The sequence below is a fragment of the Pseudopodoces humilis genome, chromosome 3, assembly GCF_049639895.1.
Source record: "Pseudopodoces humilis isolate 2021_Gansu_Grassland_sample_001 chromosome 3, ASM4963989v1, whole genome shotgun sequence".
Taxonomy (NCBI): Eukaryota; Metazoa; Chordata; class Aves; order Passeriformes; family Paridae; genus Pseudopodoces; species Pseudopodoces humilis.
Window position 1 is genome coordinate 18,695,859 of NC_142202.1, and position 27,543 is coordinate 18,723,401.

At 37.6% G+C, this 27,543-nt stretch overlaps 1 protein-coding gene across 1 annotated transcript; it reads right to left on the reverse strand.

Annotated features, from left to right (window-relative positions):
• Positions 1 to 596: 596 nt before the first annotated feature.
• On the reverse strand, positions 597 to 27,543 carry LYPLAL1 (lysophospholipase like 1). The gene is made up of 5 exons (XM_014252841.2): positions 27,400 to 27,543; positions 23,050 to 23,149; positions 11,862 to 12,031; positions 1,472 to 1,587; positions 597 to 855 (listed from the first exon to the last, which is right to left on the reverse strand). Exons 1-5 carry the CDS (start codon positions 27,482 to 27,484, stop codon positions 616 to 618), a joined length of 711 nt encoding a protein of 236 aa, XP_014108316.1. The 5' UTR covers positions 27,485 to 27,543; the 3' UTR covers positions 597 to 615.

The following is a 27,543-nucleotide window of genomic DNA, read 5'->3' on the forward strand; positions in this document are numbered from 1 at the left end:
ACAGCGAATTAGGACTTTTTAAAATATAACACAAGCGTGATTTTTTTTTCAGGTGACACACAGCTCTGCTTTGAGGCAAGTTCATTCCCACATGCTGAGAATCCAACTGAAGACAATACAGTTCCTCTCACTGAAATAACTTCAACAGATGCATGCATTTCTACAAGTAAAACTGTATTATTTTAATAATTGGCCTTTTATTGCTGCAATGCTATTAGAAACAGTGATGCCACTGTATATTTTCCCATCACCTCCCTGCCTAACCCTCCCATCCAAAACAAAACCAAAACCAAAAAACAAACCCCACAATTATCTGGGAGATTCACAGCAATGCTTCTTGAATATTGCTTTGATTATTTTGAAATGGTTTTAATATTATCAGTTATTACTTTTTGTAGAGTGACGTGTGCTTAAGAAATGGTCAAGAAAACAGAAAAAGAAACCCATATAATAAAGTGAGGTTTAGTGATCAGCACCATTTTTTCAGGTGAACTATATGGAATATAAAAGTGTCTGCCTGAAGCTGTGCTTATATAAGGGATATGGGACACCCATATATGTCACACATGATTTTAAAACTATGAAAAATCAGAAAGTATGAGGCTGGATCTTCATTTATTCATTTGCCTTTGGTGCTTCAACAGGCAATTTCTTTACAATCCAGGATTTTAATTTTTCTATTTCAGTTCTGCTCAGCTCATGATTGAGGTTTGGAAAAGTATGAAGTGATGCTGATACTCCCAGAGACTTTAACATCTTGTTGGTCTCTTCACCCCATGAGTAGAGAACTAGTTCATCAGCAGTTCCATGGCACTGAAATAATTCTGGAAGAGCATTTTCATTTCTTTTCAAAGCCTAGATGGAAAGGAGACACTGTCAGTCAGATATACTGCCAAAAGTTTCAAAAGAATATTTACAATTACATGGTGACAATTTATTGCATTTACTGATCTACATTTTAGGGGCCATATTGTACTATCTCTATAGAAGTAAACAAGGAAATACTGGAAAAAAATGGCCTTCAAATTCCAATACAGTAACTCTTCAGAAATGATAGGGTTTACTTTAAGATAAACCTTAAGGTACACCTCTCCAAAAAAGAGAAACAGAAAAAATTCATGACAGCAAATGGGGCTCATGAGCATTATAATGCATCACACATTTTCAAAGAATAGTTATGCTTATACAGACTCCTTAACAATTAAGGACAACTAGTAAAGCATTTCATTTGTTAATTTCCTTCTACACTTTAATATTATACTGTCTGTGCAAAACAAGCGTAATAAAGCACTATTTAAAGACAGTTTTAAAGCCTCACTTCCCTAATACTCTGATTATCTTTTCCTGGAAATGGTGTAAGTTTAGAATACAAATCAACTGCCTCAGATGTATAAACATGCATAGTGGATTTTAATCACCATGTTTTCCATGTAGCTAAGCAGGCTTTCCATAATATCTAATATACACTCACCTGGTAAACAGCAGAGTCTTTATTGAGAAAACTAGACAAGGCAAAGACTCCTGCCAGATCCTGATGAAACCTATATGCCAAATGCATTGCCATTCCACCTCCCATTGAAAAGCCTCCTAGGATGCAACAAAAGAAACAAAGACTGGATTTCTCTTTAAGTCTTTGTAACCCAATGTATAATTTCTTATCTTCAGACTTATTCCTTTTATACATAATACAACAAAAATACCATCTTGAGTATCATAAAAGTTACAATGATTTTAGAACCACAGAATCACTTAGGTTGGAGAAAACCTCCAAGATCATCAAGCCCAATCTATGACCCAACACCACCTTGTTGAGTAGACCATTGCACCAAGTCCCACACAGTCTTTTCTTGATCACCTCCAGGGACAGTGACTCCAGCACCTCCTTGGACAGCCCATTCCAATGTTTAACAACTTTTCTGTGAAGAAATTCCTTCTGACATCCAACCTGAACGTGGACACTATATGGCATAGCTTGAGGTTTAAATCAAAGCATGATGCAATTAAGACACTGGATAGCTAAAGCAGTGCTGAAGATTCATTACTGAGAGAGGACAAAAAGGAACAGCCAAAATACCATTACTCCAGAAGCCATTGGTGTATGGTCCCTACCGGGTAGCTGATACTGTGGCCATACATACCCTGACATTAATAAATGAACAGGTAATTCTCACTCCTTTTTGTAGTCAAGTTATTTCTCCCCTAGGCTAGCAGCATTCACACATGAAAGATCTCTATTGTACATAATCAATAAGCATTCACATTAAACTAGCATTGAGGATATTTTTGTTGCTATACTGTGGGACATATAATAAATAGTGAAAAAAAGCAATGTACTCCCCCTGAGCTCTAACAGGATCTCTGAATTAATGGCCTTCCGTGATCCATATGTCTCTTCAACTACACTAATTCTTTACTGAAGATAATTCCTCAGGGATGATTTTTAAATGACAAATGCTTACTCATTAGGAAAGAAATCCAGACTACCACATTACTTCACAAGGACACAGTACAGAGGCCATTACATTGACTGTATCCAGATAATGACTAGAGTGAAGTTTCCTTTATTTTCTTATGCACAATCTGGTCACTTATTTAATTTCCTTTTGTTCATTCTGAAGAATGCTGTCATCCCAAAACCCCAAAAGAAGCACTTGTACTCTAAGAAACCATTTTGCATTTGCTTACAAATAAATACAGACAATGCTTTGCCAACACATAAAATGAAGTCCACTTTAAGTATTTCAGATTACAGGAAGAAAAGCTGCATTGAAAAGTCATTACTAGTTTGTAAATGATTTAATCTTAAAATTTTGTACCCAGTTAGTCACAATCTGGCACACTGTCTGCAATTACTCACCAGCAGTCTTTGACAATGCAGTCACCTTCTGTTTAGAAGAATATTAGGTAATGGTTCTTTTATGTGGTTCATACTACTACAAGAAAATGCAATACAAAGTACTAGCTCTTTGAATTTGATTTGCATGGGAATACCTGAAGTTCATCACCTGATACCACAACCACCTCCAAGAAAACGTCAGAGGATATTCAGAGGATATAAATGTTTCAAAAACAACAATTTGAATAAGCATTTATAGATGCAGACTACTTTTTCAATTACAAGAACGATGTCAGTATATGTTTGATATAACACATACAAGACATTCTCAGTCAAGAATTCCTACAAGAATTCAAATTTTGAATGAAGGAAAAACAAGAGGCAGATACAGATATTAGACAAAACAAATGTATGGAATGACAGAGAGTAAACAAAACTGAAAAGTACATGTATACAGATGATCTCAGCATGAAGAATACATAAACTGTACAGCATTGCTAAGCAGATCACGTCTGAGTGTTAGACAAAATCAAAATGACACAGAAACATCTAATCCTTAGGTGGGCAGAACATTGCAAGGTCTTCACCAATCTACTTCTCTACTTGAGATCAATCTACTTCCAAGACACACAAAGACTACGCATGGTAATTCAGAGTTTGCCAGTATGTTTTAAATTTAAAAGTATATTCACTTTCAGTTCTCCCCTCATACCTATTTTAATGAGAACTGTGATTAATGCTTCACAACAGTTAAACAGGGTTAGCTTGACAATGCTCAGGATGCCAGTTCAGGGAAGCACCTAACTCTTTGTGTTAACTTCCTGACTCACAAAGGAGGTTTATGTGTAGACTAATAGGGGAGCACATACAAAAGATTCAATTATGTAAAACACTTCAAGTCGCAGACAAAGTTCACTCATGGATGCATTCATGACCTCAAATCTGCTTCAGTGTAGTGCTGATTTTTAGGTAACACCCCTCTGCAATAAGAAGAAAGCTGCTTGTGACTCACCTTGATAGCTGAGAAAGATCTGCTGAAATCACAGTTTTAACACTTTCAAATTATAGAATTTGAATCAGAAGGAAACTCCTAAGCAATACTTTACTAAAACTAAAACAATCTTTTCTGGAATATAATCTATAACTAAATTCAGGCAATCTCAGGCACAGGATGATGTAAGACAATGTGAACAGAAACTGAATTTCTCATATGGAATTTATACTTGATTGAATAAAGCAGAAACCCTCACCACAGTTGCCATTTTTCAGTGATAAAATATTCCTTTCAGAGCTTGTGAATGGCCTTAGGAGCCTTTTAAACAAAACTCCAGCTCACTTTTGCAAAAGATCTTAATTTGTATTAATTTGCTTCCCATTTGTATTTGTCTGAAACAACATTTTCTGTGATGACACTTGAACGTTATATGGGGTTCAGGAAACCAAGTATTTACCTACTGTCAGACTTCAGCTTTATTTGTTTCTTTTTTTGTACTTTGTCTAACAATGTGTTTGCATCTCAGAAAAGACAAACTTTATTATCCAACACAAAGGTTTATTTTGTATCTCCTGTCCTGTATACATAAGAGAATGCTAAAAACTGCCTTCTCCCCCATGCATCACTTTAGTGGCTGCAATGAGCTATTCCTAAATTCAGAAAATTCTTTAGCTGTTCAATCTTCTTTAAAGAAAAACCATCTCTCTAGCTCACACAGGTTTGACATTTCCAAGTGCATCCCAAACCATTTAGATCTGACTGTAAAATGTCTTAGTCCATTTGTTATAATGATTATGGAATTAGGAAACAATAAATATCACTTCTTCACTCTTTTCAGTAGAATTTTTAACATGCTCAAAGCTGCTTGCCATACTAGAAATCACAGCCATGTGAAAAAAAGTAGTTATGAATCATATCTAGTGCACAAACTTTGAAGAAAAAAATAAGGAACAGGAGAAGCTAAACCCCTTATGAGATAAGGATTTGGACTTGGGTGTAGAGGTATAGTTTGGGGTGTTTGTTTTAAGCAATATATCTACACTAGCTTCTCTGCAGTAGTTGTTCTTCATCTTTCCTGTATTTTTTCACATTTTTCAGTACAGCTTTGGTAACAAAGTGGCAAAAAATGAATCCTCCAGCACACAGTGCCTGTGCCAGCACAGCACAAGACACTCTTCTGTTGTATAAGGCTACACCAGCACAGTTAGAAATTGTCTTGGCCTTTTCTGTTATTATTACAATATATTACATACTCTTGCCTCCTTTTCATTCCATTCTCACAACATTTTTCATTCTCGATTTCTCCTTTTTTCAGTATTTCAACTTAGAGTTGCTTTAATCAGTTTGTTATCAGGAGTTTCTCCCTAAAGCTACATTCCAGTTTACTTTCCCCACTCCACAGCACTTTGTGATTTACCTTCTATTAACAGTAACAGCACAATCTTGTTTTACGCATCATCTGCAAAGAAGCTGACTTTCTGTTTTGGCCTTCCATTTTTGTCAATGAATGGAATTATTATATACATTTAACAGTGTTCACAAATGAATATCAGCAAAGGGTACAAATGCCAGCGGAACAGCAAATTCCCTTCTCCACAGAACTCCTTAAACACTGCTCCTGTGTTAATTGCTCAAACATGTACTTTGTCTCAAGTGAATTTCCTCCCAGCAGTGATTTTTTTCTTTTAATCTCTTAATGGAACTTTATTAAACAAAAACCTTGCACACCAGCAGAACTGCAATCAATGGTTTCCACCTTTGATAACCTTGTTATTCTGTTTGTTACTTGGTCTTTACAAGAGCAACAAACTTGAGTCTTTACAAGAACAAAGGCAACTTCCCTTGAGTGGTTCAGCCACTTGCTCTTGTTAGAAACGTGAATCAATTTGCTCCCCAACTTTCTCACCAGTCAAAACACATTTTGAAATGTATATTTAAGTGGTATGAGTTTTACCACTTTCTTGTAAAAACAAGTGTACAATTGTTTCAAACATATCAACTTGTAGTAAAACCAGAACCACTTACACTTTTATTTTCAACTGTTATGGGTAATAGAGGGGAACCCAACATGTGTGCCTAAGGAGTCGTAATTTTTAGCACTGTAAGCAAAATAAAATCCATGAAAACTCTCAAATCGATTTTTATTGAGATGTTACTCTACCAATCTATGGCTTCCTTCATTTACCCAGTGTGTTTTCTTGGTTGTTTCTAGAGAAGATGACAGCACTACCCTGTTGCAACACTTACCTGTCACTTTTACAGTCAGCATAACTGCACAACATAGGAAAAGGGAAGAGAACAACCTATCCTTTCTGCTCAATATATTTGTGACTCTAAACTGAATCACAGAAAGAAAAGTGGAAAATAGCTCTCTAAAGCAAAGAGTAGTGAAGCACAGAAACAGGTTGTTGTTCTGCAGAGCTGTGAACCTTTTGTCAGCAGAGATCTTTTACAAGAAGTCAGAAAAGAAATGGCAAGGATTTGCTTAAATAGAGCTGAGCCTGCACTGGCACATGAAAATAGAATAGCAAATGTTGTGAAGTCTCACTCTCCTACAATTCTGTTGGCACAACTGTGAAAAAAGCACAGGTTAATTTGTACCCTGTGGCACGTCTGCACAACTCTCAAGCATTCTAAAAGCCCATCCATCCACTGGATTTTGCACTGAACTCAGGCATCTATTAAAGATGAGTAAGGATATGTTCTCAACAGTTCCTAGTAAGGCTTAAAAGATCAGAACTTGACTCACTTTATAATTATTTTCTTACCAAAGTGATTATCTTGTATGTGATGACAATATCATGACTGAATTATTTTTGAGTCTATTGCTATGAGTCTTATTTACTCCTAATTTTCACTATCATTTGCTAAGCCAGTCATTTGCCATACTGAGAATGTGTCACCTTTCAGAGTTTTTAGATAATATTAATATTGACACCACCAAATGCTGGGAAACGAAGTAACAAGTAATGGACTACTCTTCATTAAAATTAGCATTGCTAATTAATTAATTAATTAGCATTGCTAACCTCCTACTGAAAGACTTATGAAGGAAACAGAAAGATTCATTTGTTAAGGTCTCTTCTTACTTCCTGATGCATGAGCTAGAGTAGCAGAGATCCAAAAGAGAAACATGGCCAGTTCAGATACCAAAAAAAAACCCTCAAAACCAAGAGAAGCAAACATTTACCCCAAAGAATAAATGCAAGGAAAATTTACATTGATGCACTGAAAATTAATAAAATGTTGCAGGTATTATGGGGCAGATGGACTAACAGTACTGCTTTGAACCCAGAATCTCAGGCACAATTTACATAAACCACAAAGTCACGTAATGGGAGGTACAGAAAGAGAAAATTCATTTGAATTGCAGAGATAAACAGCAAAATAAATCCACAAATTTACTCTGTAAGATCAAGGCTGTAAGCACCTCTGAATGGAAGAAAAAGTCCTCCTAATAAAGACAGAAGATACAAGTTACGATGAGTGACAGTAATAGGCTTAGAAGCCAAAAACGTAAAATGCCAAGATTGTGGGTGAAATAGTTTGCTCGACACTTTAACGATTTATTGTTGGAAGTTTTTATCTTCACATATTTATAACATTTGCTCTCTAGGGTGTCAAATCCAAGATATTCGACCTCCTCCATCCCATTCTCATACACACTGAGAGAGAAGGAAATGCTAATATTTACAAGCAGCACAGAGCTTTCATGTTACTTCCACCATGGTTCAGTAGCTATGTAAGAAGTCCAGCAATAAACAAAAAGTGGTTGTGTGTCTTGTGTTATTGTTATAACACAAGGCGTCAGGAATCATGCATGTGTTTTTTGGCATTTAGTCAAGTCTACAGGACTGTTATGGAAAGTTTATTTTCACTGGCTGCTTACATGAGTGACTACAGGTGGCAGAGACCAATGTGCTTGGATCAGCACTTCTGCACTACACAAAAAGTGACCTGTGAAAGCAGGAAAGCAGTGCTAAATTAAGAATAAAAAAAGAACAAAAAGACTGCCTTTCACCAACGTGTAGCTGACTACAGTGAGCCATATCAAAATGCTCAAAAAATGAGAGGGGCATTTCTTTCAAGAGCTTCTTGAATAAGATTGTTGAAATCTTGAACAGTTTGTACTGAAGTGGACTTATTTTACAGTGCACTATCACTATGGAAGCATTTTAAAAAAAACCCCAAACAACAGAACAACCAACACGAGAAAACAAAAAACAAAACCACTGCCACCTGAAAAACCAACTTAGCTTTAGATAGAAAAAGAAATGATTGTCCCACATTTTAAACTGTGGCTTGTTTGGCCAATTCAGCAATGAACTCAGGCATTTATAAAGAAGAAATACATCCTGTTTTTAAAGAAAGGATAGTATCAAAGCTCCAAGTGTCAAAACTTGATTAAATTTATAACACTCTTTTATCTCCAAAGTCAATACAAACCTACTTAAAGGACTATTTACAAGGATAAAGGCTTTAGCCAGGAAGACCAGTAGGAGTAACTCAACAAGAATGTCTGGCTAAAAACTAAGTGCCATTATTAAATTCTGGGGATGATATAATTATTTTTTTGAATAATTATGTATTGCTGTTAGTCTCCCTTCCTTCCTCCTCCAAGATCAGGGGAAATAAAGCTTAATCAGAAGTCTACTTCCTTCAAAAGACTTGTGTTAAAAGGAAAGCAACTCATGAAACTGTTAGGAGATAGGAATGGGTAGATGAGCCATGCCACAAAATTAATATGGATGTTTTAAAAATAAGACTTCCTTTAGATCCAGTAAACTAAGCAATTTATTTCTATAGAAGAGCATAGAGCAGCTGATAAAAGCAAGGCTGCACCAGCATTTTTCTTGCTAAAGAAGAGAGGAGTGGCACTGTACAACCTGGATTCTATCCTCAGCTCTAGAGTTCTTCTCTACAAGCAGCCACCTGTGGATTTCAGAGCTATTGAAGCAAACAATGCAGGCTACAACTCCTTTCAGAGAAAATGCTCTTATTCTCCCACTATCCTGAGCCTTGTGGAAAGTCTGAATGGCTCAAGAAGGGGAATCATCCCCCAGAAGACCAGGTGTTGGGCTTCTCATTTTCCATGTTTGAGAGTCCACTGCTGCTCCCCGTCTCTTCCCACTTGCTCACCTTTGCACAGTGCTCCCTCAGATCTTGCCTTCTTATCCCACACCTCTGAGCTGTCAGCAGCTGCCCACCTTCCTGCTTGCCTAACACCTTGCTCGCCCTCATCCAACAATATCTGACACTCACCCTCAGCCTGTAATTTCTAGTCCTCTATTCCATATAAAACCATAACCTTCAATCTTGTTACACTCCTCATAGTAATTTTATTTTCTTTCCAGTCATTAAAACTCCCACTTACTACAAAATGGTCACTTAACCCAATTCTCCTTAACCCTTTGAGGAGCATTTCATTCCCTTTAAGTACCTTCATATGACTGCTCTGCTCTTTGGTTTCTGTGACCCTCCCCAAAAAGGTCCCCACTGTTCTTCACAGAATCCCAAGTTCTCCAGTTGCTTCTCTCAACTATTTTGTCTCCCTTTTCCATAATAAGGTATGTACCAGTACTGCCATTATGGATCTCCAACATGACTCAACAGCACTGAATGAACTATGAATTCACAGCAAAATTTCACCCTGGTTTGCCTGTGCTATAAATGTCTTATTTTTCCCTTTACCTCACAAAGACTGCCTCCTCCAACTCCATGCAGTGGAGACCCACTGTCTCCAGCAGTGACAAACCCACTGTCTGCATACCATCTGTTACCTTAGGCTTCATCTTCTGGTACCAGATGGATATTCCTGACGTTTTCAAAGAGAAGTCTAAAAAGATCGGACTGAACTCAGTTATCTAACATTCTAAGCAAGTAACCAAACCTTCCATTATCTCCTGTACACCAGTCTCCCAAACAGAAAAATTTCAGGCCACACATTTCTCCTTTTCAAGTGGACATTACAGTTTGGTGCAGACATACTGACTTGGCCTCATATTTTCTTTTGATCAAAAAATCACAGCATGGTTTGGGTTGGAATAAACTAAAGATCATTTGGTTCCAACCCCCTGCCATGGGCAGGAAGTCCTTCTACCAGACCAGGTTCCTCAGGGCCCCATCCAACCTGGAACACTTCCAGGGATGGACCTCCTCAGCTTCTATGGGCAGCCTGTGTCGGTTTGTCACCACCCTCAAAGTAAAAAACATTCTTTCTAATATCTAATCTAAACCTACACTCTTTCAGTCTAAAGCCATTCCACCTTCTCCTATCATACATGGCCTTGTAAAAAGTCCCTCCCCAGCTTTCTTGTGGGCCCATTTAGGTATCGGAAGGTGCAGCAAGGTCTCCTCAGAGCCTTCTGTTCTCCAGGCTGAATTCTATAAATCTGCAGAGTGCCTTTACAAAAGTCCTAGTTTCCTGTAAGAAAGAATGCCAGAAGATGGGCAGTTACTTGCACAAAGTCCTATCTAAGATGATTAATGTTACCTTTATGCATAGAGACCTTAGAGGACCTCTAAGCTTCATTCTTCACTGCGTCACACACTAGTTAATCATCAAAAACAGCGCAGAAAAGGCACAGAGTTTTTGTGGAAGAACACTTAATCTTGTACAGCCACAAGTGATACAATTTTCCACTACCAAGTTTCTTATGCATCCACGAGTCCCCTTCTGTACTTTGGACGAAGTAACTCAAGGCTGCCTTATTTTGCTTCTTGCATAAATACTGGACTGAACCATGAGGATTGTAGCCTCTGTCAGGTGGGGAAACAGAGCTCTCAAGAGTGACAAAACAAGTACAGTTATTTCTGATTTATATGTGAGGAATGCAAACACACAGAGACGGGGACTTCCAAAGAATCTACAGGATGAAACACTCAGTGCATGCCAACTCCCTTACTCTGCTTATGACTTGGAAAACAACCTTCATACTTCGCAGTCTGGCTATTTCTAATTTTGAAGGCTACAGAGCAAAGGAAAACAGCCTAGTAGCACACTGGATCTGTCCACAGAGCATCTCCAGCTCGCTCAACAACAAAGCACCTGCACTTCTCCAGCTGCTTCCAAGCCAGCAGGTGTAACAACACAGGAAAGACAGATCAAAGGGACTCTGTTGACAGCCATCCAAAACAATGCACTCTGCAGCCAGGGCAATGAGCCAGAAAGGGAAAGCAAGCACAGGCCTTCACAGAGCAACATGGGGCTGGACAGGGAAAACACACCAGGCTGAATGGTAGTGGCTTGACCACGCAAGATTTTGATGGCATGACTCAGTTGGACATACATTTATAAGATCCCACTTTAAGCGTTTTTTTCCCAACCTGAAATAGTTTGTGGTCTAGAGATGGGACACGGAGCCAAGAACTTCTGAATTCTCATTCTGTCTCTGCCATTGGCTATTTCATCACCCTCAATTCCTGTGCCTCAATATCCCACCATCTATTTCACATAAGTACTGTGAAAGTTACTGGAAATTTGTGGAAAGAGAAATAAAGATAGACACATATGAACTATTACAGCTAATACTTCATTTGTTATCAAGTGTTAACCTTTAGTGCTGTGTAACATGCACATTTTTCCTGCATGAATTAATTTAACCCAAAATTATTAGAGCAGTAAGGAAAAGTTCGTGATTATTTATATGCTTCATCCCCAGTCTCCAAAATGCACGTCATTTTTGGAAAGTGTACTTTTCCATCCTTGAAAAGGGCTTAAAGGAAATAGTAAAACTATGTACTTCTCAAAGTAAATCACTGCCCACTCTATTTTAAATAATGATTACAAATGACTGTTGACAATAAAAACAATTTTACATTCTGAGGATACTGCTTACAGCTAGGCACATTCCCCACCTGATAAGGGTTTAAATAAGGATTCAATGTTGCTGAGGATTGGCTACTGAAAAGGCTGTTCAGCAGTTTAAAGTCATGCTCATGAGCCTTCATGATAGAGTAAATTCAAAGAAGATGGTCTCTTAACCATTAAAAAAGCCATTAGAATAAGCACATTATAAACAAATCTCTTACCTATGAGTATCCTGTTTTTGGCAATGCCGTTCTTAACCTCATCATTGATCAGGTCTGTAAGGCCCCGGCACATAGAATCAATGCTTTCAATGTGTTCAGGACAGTCATTACAGATCTTATACCTGTCAAACCACACGTTGGAAAAGGCTCCTTTCATAGGTGTATATGGCCTGGAGTGGTGGAAGGAAAGAAAACAAATGATTAACCAAGCACAGGATTAAAAGTCTTGAGCATATATAATGAATAAAAATGATTCTGTGTATCTCCAGCAAAGCAGAGAAAAACCTCTTTGAGATCTAACTCCATTTACATCCAGTCACACTGCATTTCCTTGCATTGAAGTCATGGTCCTTCAAGAATGAAGCCAACATTTGGAAGCTATGTAAAATTTGCAGTTTTCAGCCAGTTCAATGTTAAGGTTGGTTAGGTCAGCTAAACATTTTAAATCTTTAAGCCTGTCAAGAGGTCCTTAATCCTAAACAAAGTTAGGGTTGAAATCTACGCTGGAATATGACAAACTGAAATAACTTCTAAACAAGATAACTTTATGGAATTCAATTGCCTAATTCTTGACAAAACTGACAGAGGGTGGGTACTATGAACCTCTAGGTATTAAAAACACCTGCCAATTTTTCTTTGTGTCAAATAAATACAGCCATCCTTATCTTAATGGGGCAGGTATCTCATAAACATAACTGAAAGAAATGCCATGTGCTTACTCGACTGGTGCACATACAAGAGATATGATACTCCCCACCATAATACTGCGTTGTCTGAATGTTATTTTAAGTGCTTCAACAAGCTGCCTGAATCTTAGATAATCAAGAAACCTTCAATTCAAAGAAGACTTTTCTTTAGTTTTAAATAAAGATGATTAATAGAGCCCTGAAATCCCAAGAAATGTGATCTAATTGCCTTGCAATGGCCCTACAATATGTTACAAAACATACTGCTATGAGATTGATCATCTCAAACAAAGCCCCTTGAAACCCTTATTTGCTATGTTCAACCAGGGCAAATTCTTCATTTTTACTTAAGCTTAGATCAGATTATAATCCTTATCCACAAAACAGAAACAGATTTTGATATATTTCTGGATGGGAAAACACTGAAAATGCTGAAGTTGACTTCTGTGCTGTCTCTGGAATTTTTTCAATACTAGGACTAAACAAAACCACAACTAACCTAAAATGAGAAAGCCATTAATTCAGTTATTCGTAATGAAGGAACAATTATGTCTTTATTAACATCAAAGAGGCTTCATATATGTAAACAGTTATTTCTAAACCAGTACACTAGGATGAGTGCTCAAGATAATACTATTTGCACTATTAATATTAATATGTGAAATTTTACTTAATTAATAATTAATAATATTATTAATAAGTATTAAAAATACTTATTATTTATTGGTCATAAAAGTAAAAAATGAGAGAACATAGATTTTCTTCTGCCTGTTGCCATGAACACAAAAATAAAGTCCATAACTTAAAAGTTGGTAAGAAAAATATACTGAAAGAGGCAACAGAGACAGATAGGTACAAACAGAAATACTACAGGTTCATCTTTTTCAGCAGAGCTTCAGGGTACCTAAAACGTACCATTATTGAAAGTGCCATATAATATGTGGTCCAGTGCCTGAAGTAACCCCTCATTTCCTTAATTCAAAACAAACTGTACACTTAAGCACCAGAATTCAAAATACTGAGCTATTAGTTTCCAAGGTATCCCTTACCTGTCTATTAAAAAGTTAACTCCAAAATTAAAAGGAAATTCAGTGGAAATATCTTGGACAACAAGCAACCTAAAGCTACGTTTAAAAAACAGTATTAAAATCCTTTTGCTTTTTTATTGTCTTCTCTCTAGAATTCTATCTCCAGGATTCCTCCCGAATGAACTGATCAACACCTAAGAAATAAGATTACAAATACCTAATTCACAAAAGTCAGTTTCTAAGAGGAGACATTCCAGTCAAATCTATCAAGAGCAGAATCAATGGAGTTTCTGGAAGTCTCCTGGACAATGTGATGTACAACAGACGAAATGCCGGGACAAACAGCATTTAAAAATCCATGATTTAACCTTCTCTCAAACACTCTTACATCAGACCTGGTTAAAATGCTTAGCAGCCAGAGTGCTTCATTTCTAGCAAAGTCAGACTACCTAATACTTGCATAAAAAAATGATATAAAAAGTTTCAGTATTACTACAGCAGGTTGATCTCCAGGATTTACATGGAACAAAGATACATACATATACTGCATTACAGCAATTTACTTTTATATTCCATAAATATTAAAACATGTTTCCCCACAACTAAATGACAAGATCCTGACATTTAAAACAGGTCAATATTCATCATGAGATTATAATACTTGATCAGATGTTGAAACTCAGGACTTCTATCTGCTTTTTTTGCAAATTCTTCCTAAATCAGATGAAAGACCAATGTCTTTCAAGCCCACAGGAAAAGACCCCCAAGCAAACAGACAAGTGCCTTTCATCTGCTTCAAAAACATCCTTGCAAGCACTCTTGAGTTCTCAGAAGTGCATTAAAAATAACCTTTACATAAAGCAGAGAAGTTAGATTCTTTTAATGGTTCACCCAACTGGCACATCTGTTTTAGTCATTCACCTTTTTCCTTAAATAATCCCTTTATTAGCTGGCACGCTACAACTCAGACATTACCACGGTAAACAAATATGTTTGGCATGGAACCATCTGTAAAGCTCCAAGACTACAGCACCAAATTTTTTCATACAATTAAACCACAAAAAAAAAAAAATAAAAAAAATAAAAAAATCTCTATGTTACAGTGACATGAGAAGTTGGACTGAAATATGCAAAAGCAAAAAAAAATACAGAGTGGAGTGGAAACTCCATCCAACAAGATCAACATGGTCAGTTAAGGACAATGTCAGACGAAAAAAATCAGCTTAAAGTTTGGAATGTTTTTTGCTTTCTTAATTAAAACTCATACCATTAGTCCATCTGTGCCTCACTTTCTTTATTGTCTTTTAAAAATTATACTAGAAATAAAGTTCTGTGTCTCTAATACTGTGTGCTGTTGAAAGTGGGAATGAAAACATGGAATTTTAACCAAGTGGTGTGGGTATTTTTTCTTATTTGGTTTTAATGGGTGTGCATGAGTATGTTTTGCTTGTTCTGGAGCACATAAAAGATTCAAATGCATATAAGAAAACAAGAATCAAGAATCCTCTCTCTGGGTAGATCCAGTTTCCAAACTTGTATCCATTTTTAAGAGACAAAAGAAAAAAAGTTCAATTTGTATGAATTTCTCTCTTAAGACTTAAAAGTTAGGAGAATGGACAGCAAAGGAGACATGGCTAATATCAAACATTTAAGAAACTGTAGGAATGAGAGGACTGGAATCTTTAAAATGCTTCCCAACATCCCCAAATCACTCTAAATCATGTTTTCTGATTACTTTATAGCTCCTATTTTTAAGTATGTCATTGTAGATCAATACACCTCTAGCATAAGAGTGCAGTCTCAAGAGGATCCTACACAATACTTCAATGTCTTAAAAGGAAAAAATATCCTGTAATATCTTTGTAAGTACTTATCATCCTTTCTATCTCAGACAGAAGTCATTTTCACTGCTGATTTCAACTGCAAAGCTTCAAAGCAATACACAGCATTACAGATTTATCAAACTCAAGACAGATTTGCTTCTGCTAACCTCAGTTCTGTAGTACTGAAGAAAACATGATGAAAGTAGGTAGTAGCAACACCATCTACTTCCACCTTTCTGAAGCATTAATATATCCTCTAGACCTTCTTACTCATGTTTAGAATTGTGCCAATTAGTCTGAAATTATCTTAACAGAAGTGGAGAGTAACTCAATGATGCTACAAAAGGTTCAGTTTTCAATTTCAGATCTCAAACCATAGTGAATTTCATCTCCAAAATGATGCTATTAACATAGTGATTCACATAAAACTACGGGTGGTTTTGTTCATTACTCAATAAATCACAGTCCCTATCCAACATTTTAAGTTAGAAGACAAGCCAGCGGTTCTAGCTGCTTTAAATAAGAGTAGAAGACAGCACACTGATAAATGGCAAATATTCTTCCCCCAACTCTTTCTCCTGATACACAATTGCATCACTGCCTTCATGCTCAGCACTATGATCACCCTGAATTAGCAGACACATAAACCCAGACCACTGGTGCTGCCTTACAGGCTTCCAGACAGAACTTCCAAAAATGTCAGACAGAACTGAAAATTTACACTGAAGTTGGGCTTCAAGACTGAAATAAAGACAAAGAAAGATAAAAAAAAAAATTACTGAAATCCTCAATTTTTCTTGCTTCCCAAAACCATCTCCTCTCAGATAGGAGGTAGGGCCTCTCAAATTGTAACATTGTCTTTCAGAAGACAAAAAAATCTACAGGGTACACTATCATAGTAGTTCCACATTGCTCTGGTGAGAATCCAGCTGGAGAACTACATGCAGTCCTGGAATCCTCAAAACAGGAAAGACATGGACCTGTTGGAGCAGGTCCAGAGGAGGGCCACAAAAATGATCAGATCACTTCTCCCCAAAAAGAAAGGCTGAGAGTTGGGTTTGTTCAGCCTGGAGGAGATAAGGCTCCAGGGAGACCTTATTGAAACCTTCCAGTACTTAAAGGGACTTATAAGAAAGATGAGAACACATATTTTAGTGGGACCTTTTGCAATAGGACAAGGGCAAATGACTTTCAATTTGAAGTGGTTGGATTTAGACAAGATAGAAGGAAGACTGGTTCTTAAAATAAGGGTGCTGAAACACCAACACAGGTTGGACAGAGATGGTAGATTCCCGCCCCTGAAAACACTTAAGGACAGGCTGGATGGGATTCCAAGCAACATGACCTAGTTGCAGATGTCCCTGCTCATTGCTGGGGGGGGGGTGTTAAACTAGATGACCTTGAAATGTCCCTTCCAATCCAAAATATTGAGTGGTTCTAGAAGCAAGTCTTGACTCTCTTAAAGCTGCTGGCAGGTTTTTCGAATGAAAGCAAGTTAGTCCCTAATTCCAAATTCTCTCATAGCATGTCACTGCTGAATTTCAGGACTACATTTCAATAGAAAATTTAGGTCCAAAATATGCTTTTTAATTTCCACTATCTGCTTGAAGCAGAAAGCGAATTTTAAAAGAAATGGGGAGGAAAGCAGAGTATCAAGCTAGTCAAATAGGAAATATAAATTGGAAACTCTAGTCCAAGGTACATCTTGTGTTAAACCTGAGGGTCAGCATATCTTAACAATGAAGCTTTGTGGTATGGTAACAGAGCATACGAAGAGTCCAAAATTCAAGCAGCTTTAACTTAGAACTATACTTAAAAAAAAAAAAAAATTACTAAAAGAAAGGCAAGAGTCATCTCCATGAGGAGCAATTTTGGCTGTTCTCCAGAAAAGGCTGTGCCTGTTCACTCAACCACATGCAAATGCTTTTGATAGAGTTGTTCTGGATGCACATGGTCTGAAATGAGAGCTGACTGAGCTGGTACAGAATGGTTACCTGAATAAATACTGTGCTGACAGCTTTTGTTACTTGAGACAAATCTTATTCATTCAAGACAAAGGAAGCTGCAACTGAGTCCGGCATAAAACTCAGTGGGAGAAATTAAGTTTGTTTCTGTTTCTTTGTTTCTGTTGGTTTGCTGGGTTGATTTTGTTGTTTGGGGGATTTTTTTTGGAGAAGGTGGTGTAAATTCTGGGGATTGGTACTAATCAGAGAACAGCGATAATTTTATGGTTGAAAAGACCATAAAAGACCTTTAATACACATTGCCAGTTCCTCAGCAACCAATAGTGGCTGCCTTACAAATTAGCTGAAAGAAAGTGGCAAGAGGCAAACCAGGGTCCAATCTGCATCAGTTCTCCATTATGGGGTCTGAAAGGCACTCTGGGATTCAAAGTGGCATCTTTCACAAGCTGGTGGCAAACAACACTGAGGATGGATGAATGACACTAGCTAAGCACAGAAATCCTTTGAAAGACTGCAAAGCAAGAGCACAGAATGGCACATAACTTAGAAATCCACAACTGCTTGTTGGAAGGGTGATATAAAAACCACTCACTCCAATTCTTCTGTACTGGAAAACTGTTGAGGGAAGAAAAACAAGAGGAAGGATGTCTAAGAGCACAATGTAGTAAAGGGAATTAGAAATCCAAGATTATTTCCATCATGTTCTAATTTGTTTTCCCCAAGTGTGACTACAGTTATCTCTGACATGATATTGTTATCTCTGTGTTTAGTGCATCCCACATGCTATTTAGCATCTGATGTAAGCATTAGATATATGCAGTTCTCCTCACCTAATTCCAGAGCAGACAGAAATAAAAGGAAAATACAAAGTTTATCCAAGCATACTTCAAGCATTATTATGCAGAACACGTTGAATTTCTACTTAAAGGAGATGAAAGAACCACACCATGATACCAACCCAAACCTTCCCCATTTCTCCCTCAAGCTCTCACGTTTAAAAAAGACTCCTTTGTCTTAAATTTATGAATGAGGTTAGGGCTTACAAAAGTCAAGGATTAATAACACTTGCTTGAGCCAAAAACAGTATGATAGGCACTGTGCACACTCCCCTCCAATCCATCTCAAGGCCGAGCTGCAGTACCCCTGCTGCTTTTCCAATCCGAGGCCTCTCACAGGCAGAGGCTGCCAGTGGAGCTGAGTGGTGCCAAACTGTCTGGTGGTTTTGTGATAGAGCCAGATGGGGACTATGGTGAGATGAAGCTCATTTCCACCCATGAGCTGAGCAAAGATGGGGATTTAGGTGAAAAGATGGAGTAGTGGGCCTTTTAGTCTTTACCAGCCACATAAAGATAATGGAAATCAGAACAAATTGGGGCCACCCCCACACCAGACAACAAATTCTGCACAGAGACTTATGTCCCACAGAAAGGTTTGTTGAGTGAATGTCAGAAAGATCCATAAAATAGCCAAGTAGTATTTACAGTTGATTTTCTGACTTGCAGAAGGGAAGGACTGTCAGAATGGAATGCAAGACAATGCAAAGAATCTTTGGCCGAGATTTTTGCAGGGAATTATAGAAGGCAAGGTATACGTATTAAAACAAGCAGAGCCTAAATGGTTTTAAATTTACCACGTTAGCTCCTGCAATGCCAATTTAAACTATCACTTTCTATTAAAAAAAAAAAAGAAGTTTAAATTGGGTGGTATTCAGTTCTGATTTAGAAACTCAATAGAAACCTAATGTTTAAGTCACAGTTGTAGCAGCTGAAACAGTATTTAAAGTTGTAGGCATCCTGACCCAAATAAAAAGGGAAAAAGGAAACCCTTTCCTTTAAAACTATTAGTGTAGACGTGGCTTTAGGGATTGCATCAGCTACTAGGGCTCCAATTTGAGCTTGTTTTTTTTTTAAAGATATATATTAACATTACAATGGAGAGAAAATAGAATTCTGTTGTGTTTAACAAATTTGATCTATGTGCAGAAGCACTAATCTTGACAGAAAGCTAGATACAGCTAAAACAAGTTCTCTACTCATTTTTAAGTATCCCAGTAGGCTATATTACTATATTACAGAAAAAAACCAAAACCAAACCTCCAAGAAATGTGTAAAACTTTAAATTTCTAAAGCAAAATTTACATATGTCAAGTAAATGCAGTTAATTTCCAAACATATTCCAAATTCAGGTGTCAGTACTCTCGCTACATCACATCAAGCCCTCAAATCCACATATTTTTTCATTTTTCTCTAAGCATAGTTTTTACTATATGTGGTTTACTTAGTATTTTTCCAAGTTTTCCTTTTTTAACTCTAAGTTTCACTATCCACATTCTGTTATTTTTTCTCAGGAAACAACCAAATATGAGACTCACTGCACTTTCCAGTGTGATGGGGGATAAGTGAGACAAAATGCTGCAAATACTGCCTGTCCAGGGGGCATCAGCTGATTGCTGTCTGTACAAACCTTGAATATCACAAAAATTATTGAAGAAAAGTAAATCTCTTTTAAAAAAAGAAGTGTGACTTTTTACAGAGACCTATAGAGTAGAGTATAAAACAGTTTTATAAAATGTAGCTCCATAACATTCCATTGCTTTTACCCATCTTTTGATCTTCTCTAGTGTTTGCTGAAATCAATGCTAGTGGAGCCAAAGAACATATTTCAGAATTCTTCCCGATTATATGCTGGACTGGTTTTCCAAAATAATTTTCAAATATATTGACTCTTGAATCAAAACATGTCTGAACCTCTGATGCTATACAAATTAAAAATATGCATGTTTCAGCACCTGGGATAAAATCTAAACAAAACATAAGTATAATTCAAATCCATTCTTCACAAAAAAATAAAAAAAAATTTCAATGTTGTGTTGAAAAATGTGAATTCCACTGCTTTTCAAAACTCTGTTGAACAGACATGAAGAATGCATAAGACCATATCTATGCATCTATCAGCAGAATAACTTCCATCAAAGGAAATTATTATATTAATTGTATAATTAATATATAAATATATTATGTTATGTTATATTATATTATTCAAAGAAAGGAGGTATTCCCAGCCTGCAGTTTATCCTGCCAAAGCCCCCAGCTTTGCAGTTATATCATCAAACCTGCCTCTACTGGCGTAACTACTTCTTTTTCAGAGAACATTTGATGTGCATGTGCAAAGCTATCCTGGAAAAGAGAGAAACTCAGAGCATGAAGTACATCCACATTAACAGTATTTTGCTAGAAGAGCACATTAGTCAATCCTAGGAGGGTATTGCCAAGCTTTAAGATTTTCTTTGATTTCATCATCAGCACAAGAACCTGCAGGCAAGTTTTGCACTGACAGTGCAGTGGCAGCTTAGAGACCCACAGAGGAGAACTCTCAGCAGCCTGACTTTCAGCCAGCACATTCCTCAGCCTCTACGTGGGCAAAGAACCTGGTTTCAGAATCTTCTCAGCAGATCTACACGCCCATAACCACCCAGCTATAGGTCTCACCAACAAGGATGCTGAACTCCTCCCCTGCTACCAGAAACATTTGGAATTCCTACCAAAACATATACGCATATAAATATACACATGCATAAAACCAACATATTATTTTCAAGTTTAATTACTTTAATGTCTGCCATTCAAGTTTGGAAATTCTAGGCCTTGCCTTTATTTTCTGTGAAAGAAAGGAAGGCAACTGCTACAAAACCATCTCAAAAAAGCATAGTGTGGTTTGTTCTTGAATACCAAAACAATATTAAATAGGTCTGTAAATGCTTCGTTATTTTGGTTTCATGCAATGACATGTATCATCACAAACTTCAGCATTGCTGCAAACAGTGCTTAGGAGCATCTGTTTTGTCCTACTGTGTCAGCTAGGGCTGTTTATCAGCAACAGACGGCTGTACACAAGAGTGCTTTGCTTGTTAAAGACAAACAGTGTGGGTATTTGATATTCTTTGAATATACAACTTTTCTGTTTTGCTAAAAGCAACTTCTGAATCAGCTCATGCATGACTCTACCTGCTCTAGAAAAGAACAAAAACAACCTCAACTTAAAGAAGGACAAAAGAGGGTGAAATAAAGTTTATTCACATATTTTAATAACAACACTATCTTCCCAACTGTTTACCAAAGTATGAAATTCAAAGTTGTGAGATAAAAACAAATTCCTTCATTTGAGGCAAGAGATCTTGCTGGTTAATCATTCATACATCATTTACATCTGTAGTTACCCAAAGAAACAAGAACAAATAAGAAAAGGACTGGACCTCAGAAGTGCAGTGGGATGGAAAAGCGAAGCAGTGGCCCAGCAGATGCTGTCTGAGTGCTCTGGCTATATATCACATAGGGAGAAAAATCATTTTCCAAGGGAGCAACTCCTCCTGCATTTCCCCAGTATCTGTTGTGCTGGTAGGGAAGCAGCTGAGCCCCTCAGCATGTGTGATGTGCCGCTGATAACTCTAGCATTACTTTTGCCTGTCATCAGAGAAGTAACAAGCACATTATTTACAGAAAATGGCATTCACTCCCTGCTAACCCAGAACACACTGCTTCAAAGGTTTCCACTCACGAGCTTGATTTTTCTGTAACACAGTGAGTACATTCACACTGCAATCTCTCAGTTGCTTTTCCTGCCTAAGTAGACCATAAAAAAATACATGGTCAAAGAAAAGGGTTTTTTTTAATGTATTAGTGAATGCCAGACAAAATCTGCTATTATACTTGTTTATACCCTTCGAGAATTTTTTTCTGACTTTGAAACTTCTGTACCTCAAAAGTCTGTGTCACAATTTCCTTTTCTGTTCAGCATTCATCTGAATGCACAAATTCAGAAAGAAACTCAACTCCATTACATTTCAAGGAAACATTTTCCTAACTTACAGCCACAGACACCTTAAAAATATTGTATTAAGAAAAGTTAAACACCTCTAAAATTTAGTATTATATATTTAATATATGTTACATGCATAATATATGTTATTAATTATATATTCTATACGAAATACTATCTTTGGATAACTAAGAATGGGGGTAGGTGCCCAACTTTTAGCCTCTAGGTTTGACTGCATAAACTTTAAATTCCTACAGGAAAAAGTTTTTATCTATATTTCCATCTACCACTGAACACATAGTGTCATTTAATAACAAGGCTTGAGCTTACAGCAAATGTTGAATTCAATTATTTTTTAAATAGTTGGGCTAGGATTCAAACAAGAAGTAATGTGGATTTTTAAATTCCCAGTCCTTTCTCCAGGAGCTGAGGATCTTGGATATCCTACTTGCCAAAAAGACCGACCACCTTCAGTACTGAAACCTGGCATTAAATACAACACAATATTTAATAATTAATGTATGGGAGTTATTATGGGTAGGATTGTGATCTGGATCATGACTCTCTAATGCCCCTACAACACACATTGCAGGATCATCTTCTACTTATATGAAGGAAATGGAAAGTGACTATGAGGACAATACCCAAATTTCAGCTAGAGCCTGTGACTTCTGGAAACCATTTAGTCTTAACCACTTAAAATCACAGTTACTGGACAACAATGCATAGTTGAGCTTTAGTTTTGCCAAACAATATACACACGAGAAAGAAGAAAGAATTGTTAAGACAATCTGTACCAATATACAGAACTGTATTTTATAGCACTGGAACAGAGGAACTTAATCCTACAGTTACAATACATTAAATGGTACCTGGCAGGAGCCGTTGGGTAAATTACTTTTATATGTTGAAATGCCATGTCTTGATTCAAAATTTGTTTTATCCATGCTCTTGCTCCTTGGCCAGTATCACCTGTATCACACAGAAGAGTACAAGAATTATTCTGTGCATTTAGCAAAAAAATTATACAATGTCAAATATACTTCAGATTGACTTAATTTGAAATTATGAAGTTAATACACTAAAATGCTAAAAAATAACTTTCTAGAACAACTTCAGTCCCCTTTCCAATGGACTCAAAACTTCCTAGAAAAAGACCGTTTAAGAGATCCCACAACATAAGTTTAATCAATATTTTACTACATTCTAAGCAGACACAAGGCCTTATATCTTACTTACAGTTCACAGTTCATATTTGCTCTTAAGTGATAAACAAAAGCTTTGATGAATATATTAAAAAGTGAGGTAAAATAACTGTTACTCCCCTTAGAAAAGTTAATTACTTTTACTAAAGAATTTTATGTTAATCCACTTCAGAACCCAGTTAAAAACAGTTCTCATTTAATTATGCTAACATTGCACATAGGCTTTAAGGGAAAAAGACAATTTATAAAGAGATAGATTAATTTAAAATGTCTAGCAGACTCTTAAGAAACTTTAATCACACAGTTCTGTTTGAAAACTACTTGAGATGAACTCACAATCTGTTTTTTTTTCCCGGTCTTACCAATGCAGCCTATGGCCAAAACCCCTGCAGACTGAAGTGCTACGAATGGGAATTCTTCTGTAAATAGCATTTTCTCCTTTTAAACTAATCTACATATATATATGTATGTATATATATATATTTTATATATATATATATATGTATGTATATATATATATATTTATATATATATATATATGCACACACATATATATAGACAGAGTCTCCAGCTTGTCTTTGCACCGGTATTTTCAACTATAACTTCACTGCCACCCCTCTGAAGAGAAGGCATACACAAGTCCTCAGTGTAATACTGTGTAATACAACACTTCAAACTTAAGGGAACCGGTCCATCAAGGAATATAGTTTACAATAGGACGGATGTTTAACCTAAAAAAATTGAGCAGGCGCTCCGCAAACTGGAATTTCACTATTGCCACTTTTGCCATAGGACTTCAGTCTTGCTTGAAGCTGAGGTTCCCACATATTATCAACTTAAATTGCTAATATTCTCTATTATTTTACCTCAAATTGTTTGGTTTGATGTTAGAACTTACCTCATCATTTTCAATACAATGGCCAAGCCAAAAGTAAAAAATATCTCTGCCCCTAGCCAGGCTTACTGGCACATTACATGGGTTCATTTGAACATGAATATAACAATTCATTGTTAAAACTATTATAATTCCCCAATGGAGAAAATCTGCTCCTAAGCACTCTAACAAAAATCAGCTGTTTTTATTAACAAATATAATTAATGTATCTTCAAAATTAAAACAGAAGGCAAGAAGGATTCAAACCCAGCCATTTTTTTCCACTTAAGCACAATTAGCATAACTAGAACTAACTGTTCTCTGACCTAAACATTCCATGTGACAAATAAAAAACAGGGTTGCAAAACTGACACAAATCTTATCCTGTGCTAAGCTAAACATTAAAATCAAAGTTACCGCCTTAACTGGATGCCTCAGAACACACCCTCAGAAGCACTTTTCTTATGCAAGTACTGGGGTCTGAAGTCCAAACACACCTCTGATTTTTCACAGACACTCTTGACATACAAGGTTTTCCTGAAGGTTGTTGTCACCTCACTTATAAACAATGTATCCTAGGGAGGCTTGAACTATCATTTTTTTTCCCTATACACTGCTTTTTTTTAACTTAGAAAGCCAGGGTGAGGCCTTGCAAATACCTGCACAGAATGAACCCTCAAGTCAACCAACTATTTGAATGATTACAGAATTGAGACCTAGGCCTTTACAAATTCCTTAATGACGTAGGACAAATCACTATTCTATTATTTATTCCCACCTCTTAAGCTTCACAAAGATCTGCAGAAACATTTACTGTTATTGAAGAGAGTTTGTCCATTAAAAGGTCACAGAAAGTTCCGTAAGAGAAAATTTAACTATGACCTTCTGTATGTCAAAAACTGTCATGGTCCAAATGCTACTCAAACATGTGAGCACTTGTATGCTCAGATAATGTATTTTGACTGCTAGGAACAGAACTTGGAGGAGAGGGAGGAAAAAGAGGAAACCGTGACATCAAACAAAAGCCAACAAACCTCCTGAAATGCAAGTCTTTCAGGCTCTTTTGAAATTTTAGCATTATATGTTCTGAACACTACAAAAAGAAGCAAATGATGAGTGATTCTGCTTTGAGTCAGTTTACAAACTGAAAAAGACTGATGGAAGCTATATTATCTTCTCCCTCCTCAAGCAAAATATTACTTTCTTTACTTTCAAATATACCTTGTATTTCCAAGTTTTCTTTCTGTGTAAAGTTTAAATTTAACAACATGTAACATGTAGACTCGACATTAGGAAAAATTTATTCACCAAAAGGGCTTTCAGGCACTGGAAGAGGCTGCCCAGGAAAGTCACTGAGTCACCATCCCTGGAGGTATTTAAATGATGTGTAGATGTGGCACTTAAGGACATGGTTTAGTGGCAGACTTGGCAGCATTTGGTTAATGGTTGGACTCGATGTTCTAAAAGGTCTTTTCCAGCCCATGATTCTGTGATTGTTACGACACGGCAAAGTTGTAATCCTCAGCCTAAAAAGTTATTACATACTTGCTATGTCCATTTGCCTTCCTGCCAAGCTACCAAATGGAACCTCTACCTAAATCTGATACCAAGATTGCTCTAATATTTTTCTATACCATTTTGCATTGACATGCTGCACTTGTTATAGTTTGTCTAGAGAAAGTATTGTGAACAAAATGGATTCATGCCATTTGACTGCCACTTTCTATCACAAGTGCTGTACAAAGGTTTACAACTCAGGTTTACAGGCCAGCCCACAGCAAGAGCACTGTGGCAACTTCTGTTCTAGATTCTATTCTGCGTAACTGCTAGAAACCAAATAAAACCACCCCATTACAAACATTATGAATAAAGTCATATTAAGAAAAAAAAAAAGAGAGAAAAATTGTAGAGTACTTTAACCACATGTGGAATCAACCTCTAACCATAATCTCCCCTTACTCCTCCAACATTAGAGAAAACTATTTCCTTAAGCATTAAAGCATTAGCATTAACAAGAAACGAACACATAAACTCTTTCACTTTCATTCTTTTACTCACAGAATTTTTAAAAGACAAAATTATAAAAATGAAACTAATTTAGTAAGGACATACATCTTTGTTAAATTATACAGAAGCACCAGCTAAAAGCAAAAGTAAGCAAAATACAGGGAAAGTGTTGAGCATGTTGCCATATGCACATGGGTAGCTCAGTAGTATTGATTCTCAAGGCCTTGTTCTAGTAAAGACCTAAAATTACTGATTTTTTTTTTTTTTCAATGTCATGTGGACCTCGTTGCTGTTATTTAGCTCATTAGAAACAGCTTTTAAGGAATTAAACTAAACAAAACACACGCTCCCCTCCTGCCCTCAGACCTGTCACTGATGTATGTAACTCCCCTCTGCTAGAGGGTGGCCATGAAGCCAGTCTGGACATGGACAGGGCCCTTCTGAACAACCAGAAGTCGGTAAATGAACGCGGGTTTTAAAAGGGTGCCAAGAGTACTCTCATGCCGATTCTGAAACAGCAAGAGCCACTTTAACTGTGAAAGTCATGCTCTGAACGTGGCGACCCTCCGAGAGAGGCAATTTAGGGAGTAACAGGGCTCGGGGAAACGGGATGAAGCATAAGACCGGTTATCTGGAAAAGGTTTTTCACCCAGAGGGAGGCTGGGCACTGGAACAGGCTTCCCAGGGAAGTGGTCACAGCACCAGGCAGCCTGACAGAGTCCGAGAAGCCTTGGGACAGTGCTCTCAGGCACACGGTGTGACTCTCGGGGTGTCCTGTGCAGGGCCAGGAGCGACGATCCTGATGCGCCCCTTCCGACGGAGCATGTTCTGTGATCTCCTGGAACTCGTGTGTTCCCAGGGAAGCCGCTCCGGTGTGAGCCGGCGCCGTCCCTGTGGGACCCTCGCAGGAAACCCGCACACGGCTTTGCCGCCCACCGCCTCCACCTTCCGGGCCCGAGGAGGGCAGAGCCGAGGGGACAGGGTCACTGCAAAGCGCCTCCCCAGCCCTGGCGGCCACGCCGTCCCGCCGCCCCCCTCCCGCAGCACCGGAGGGGCCGATCCTGCCCGCTTCACCCGCTCCCCGGAGCGCCCCGTCCCCAGGGGCTGCGGGGAGAGAAGGGAGGGAAAGCAGGCACCTGAGCCGTGCAGGAAGATGAGGGAGGCGGAGTGCCTGCCCGCGGGGGACACCACGCTCCGCTGCAGCGCTGCGGGCGCCGCCATGGCCAGCGCTCTCCTCCCACTCCGGGCCGGCCCTGCCGGTTCCGGGCCTGCAGCCGCCC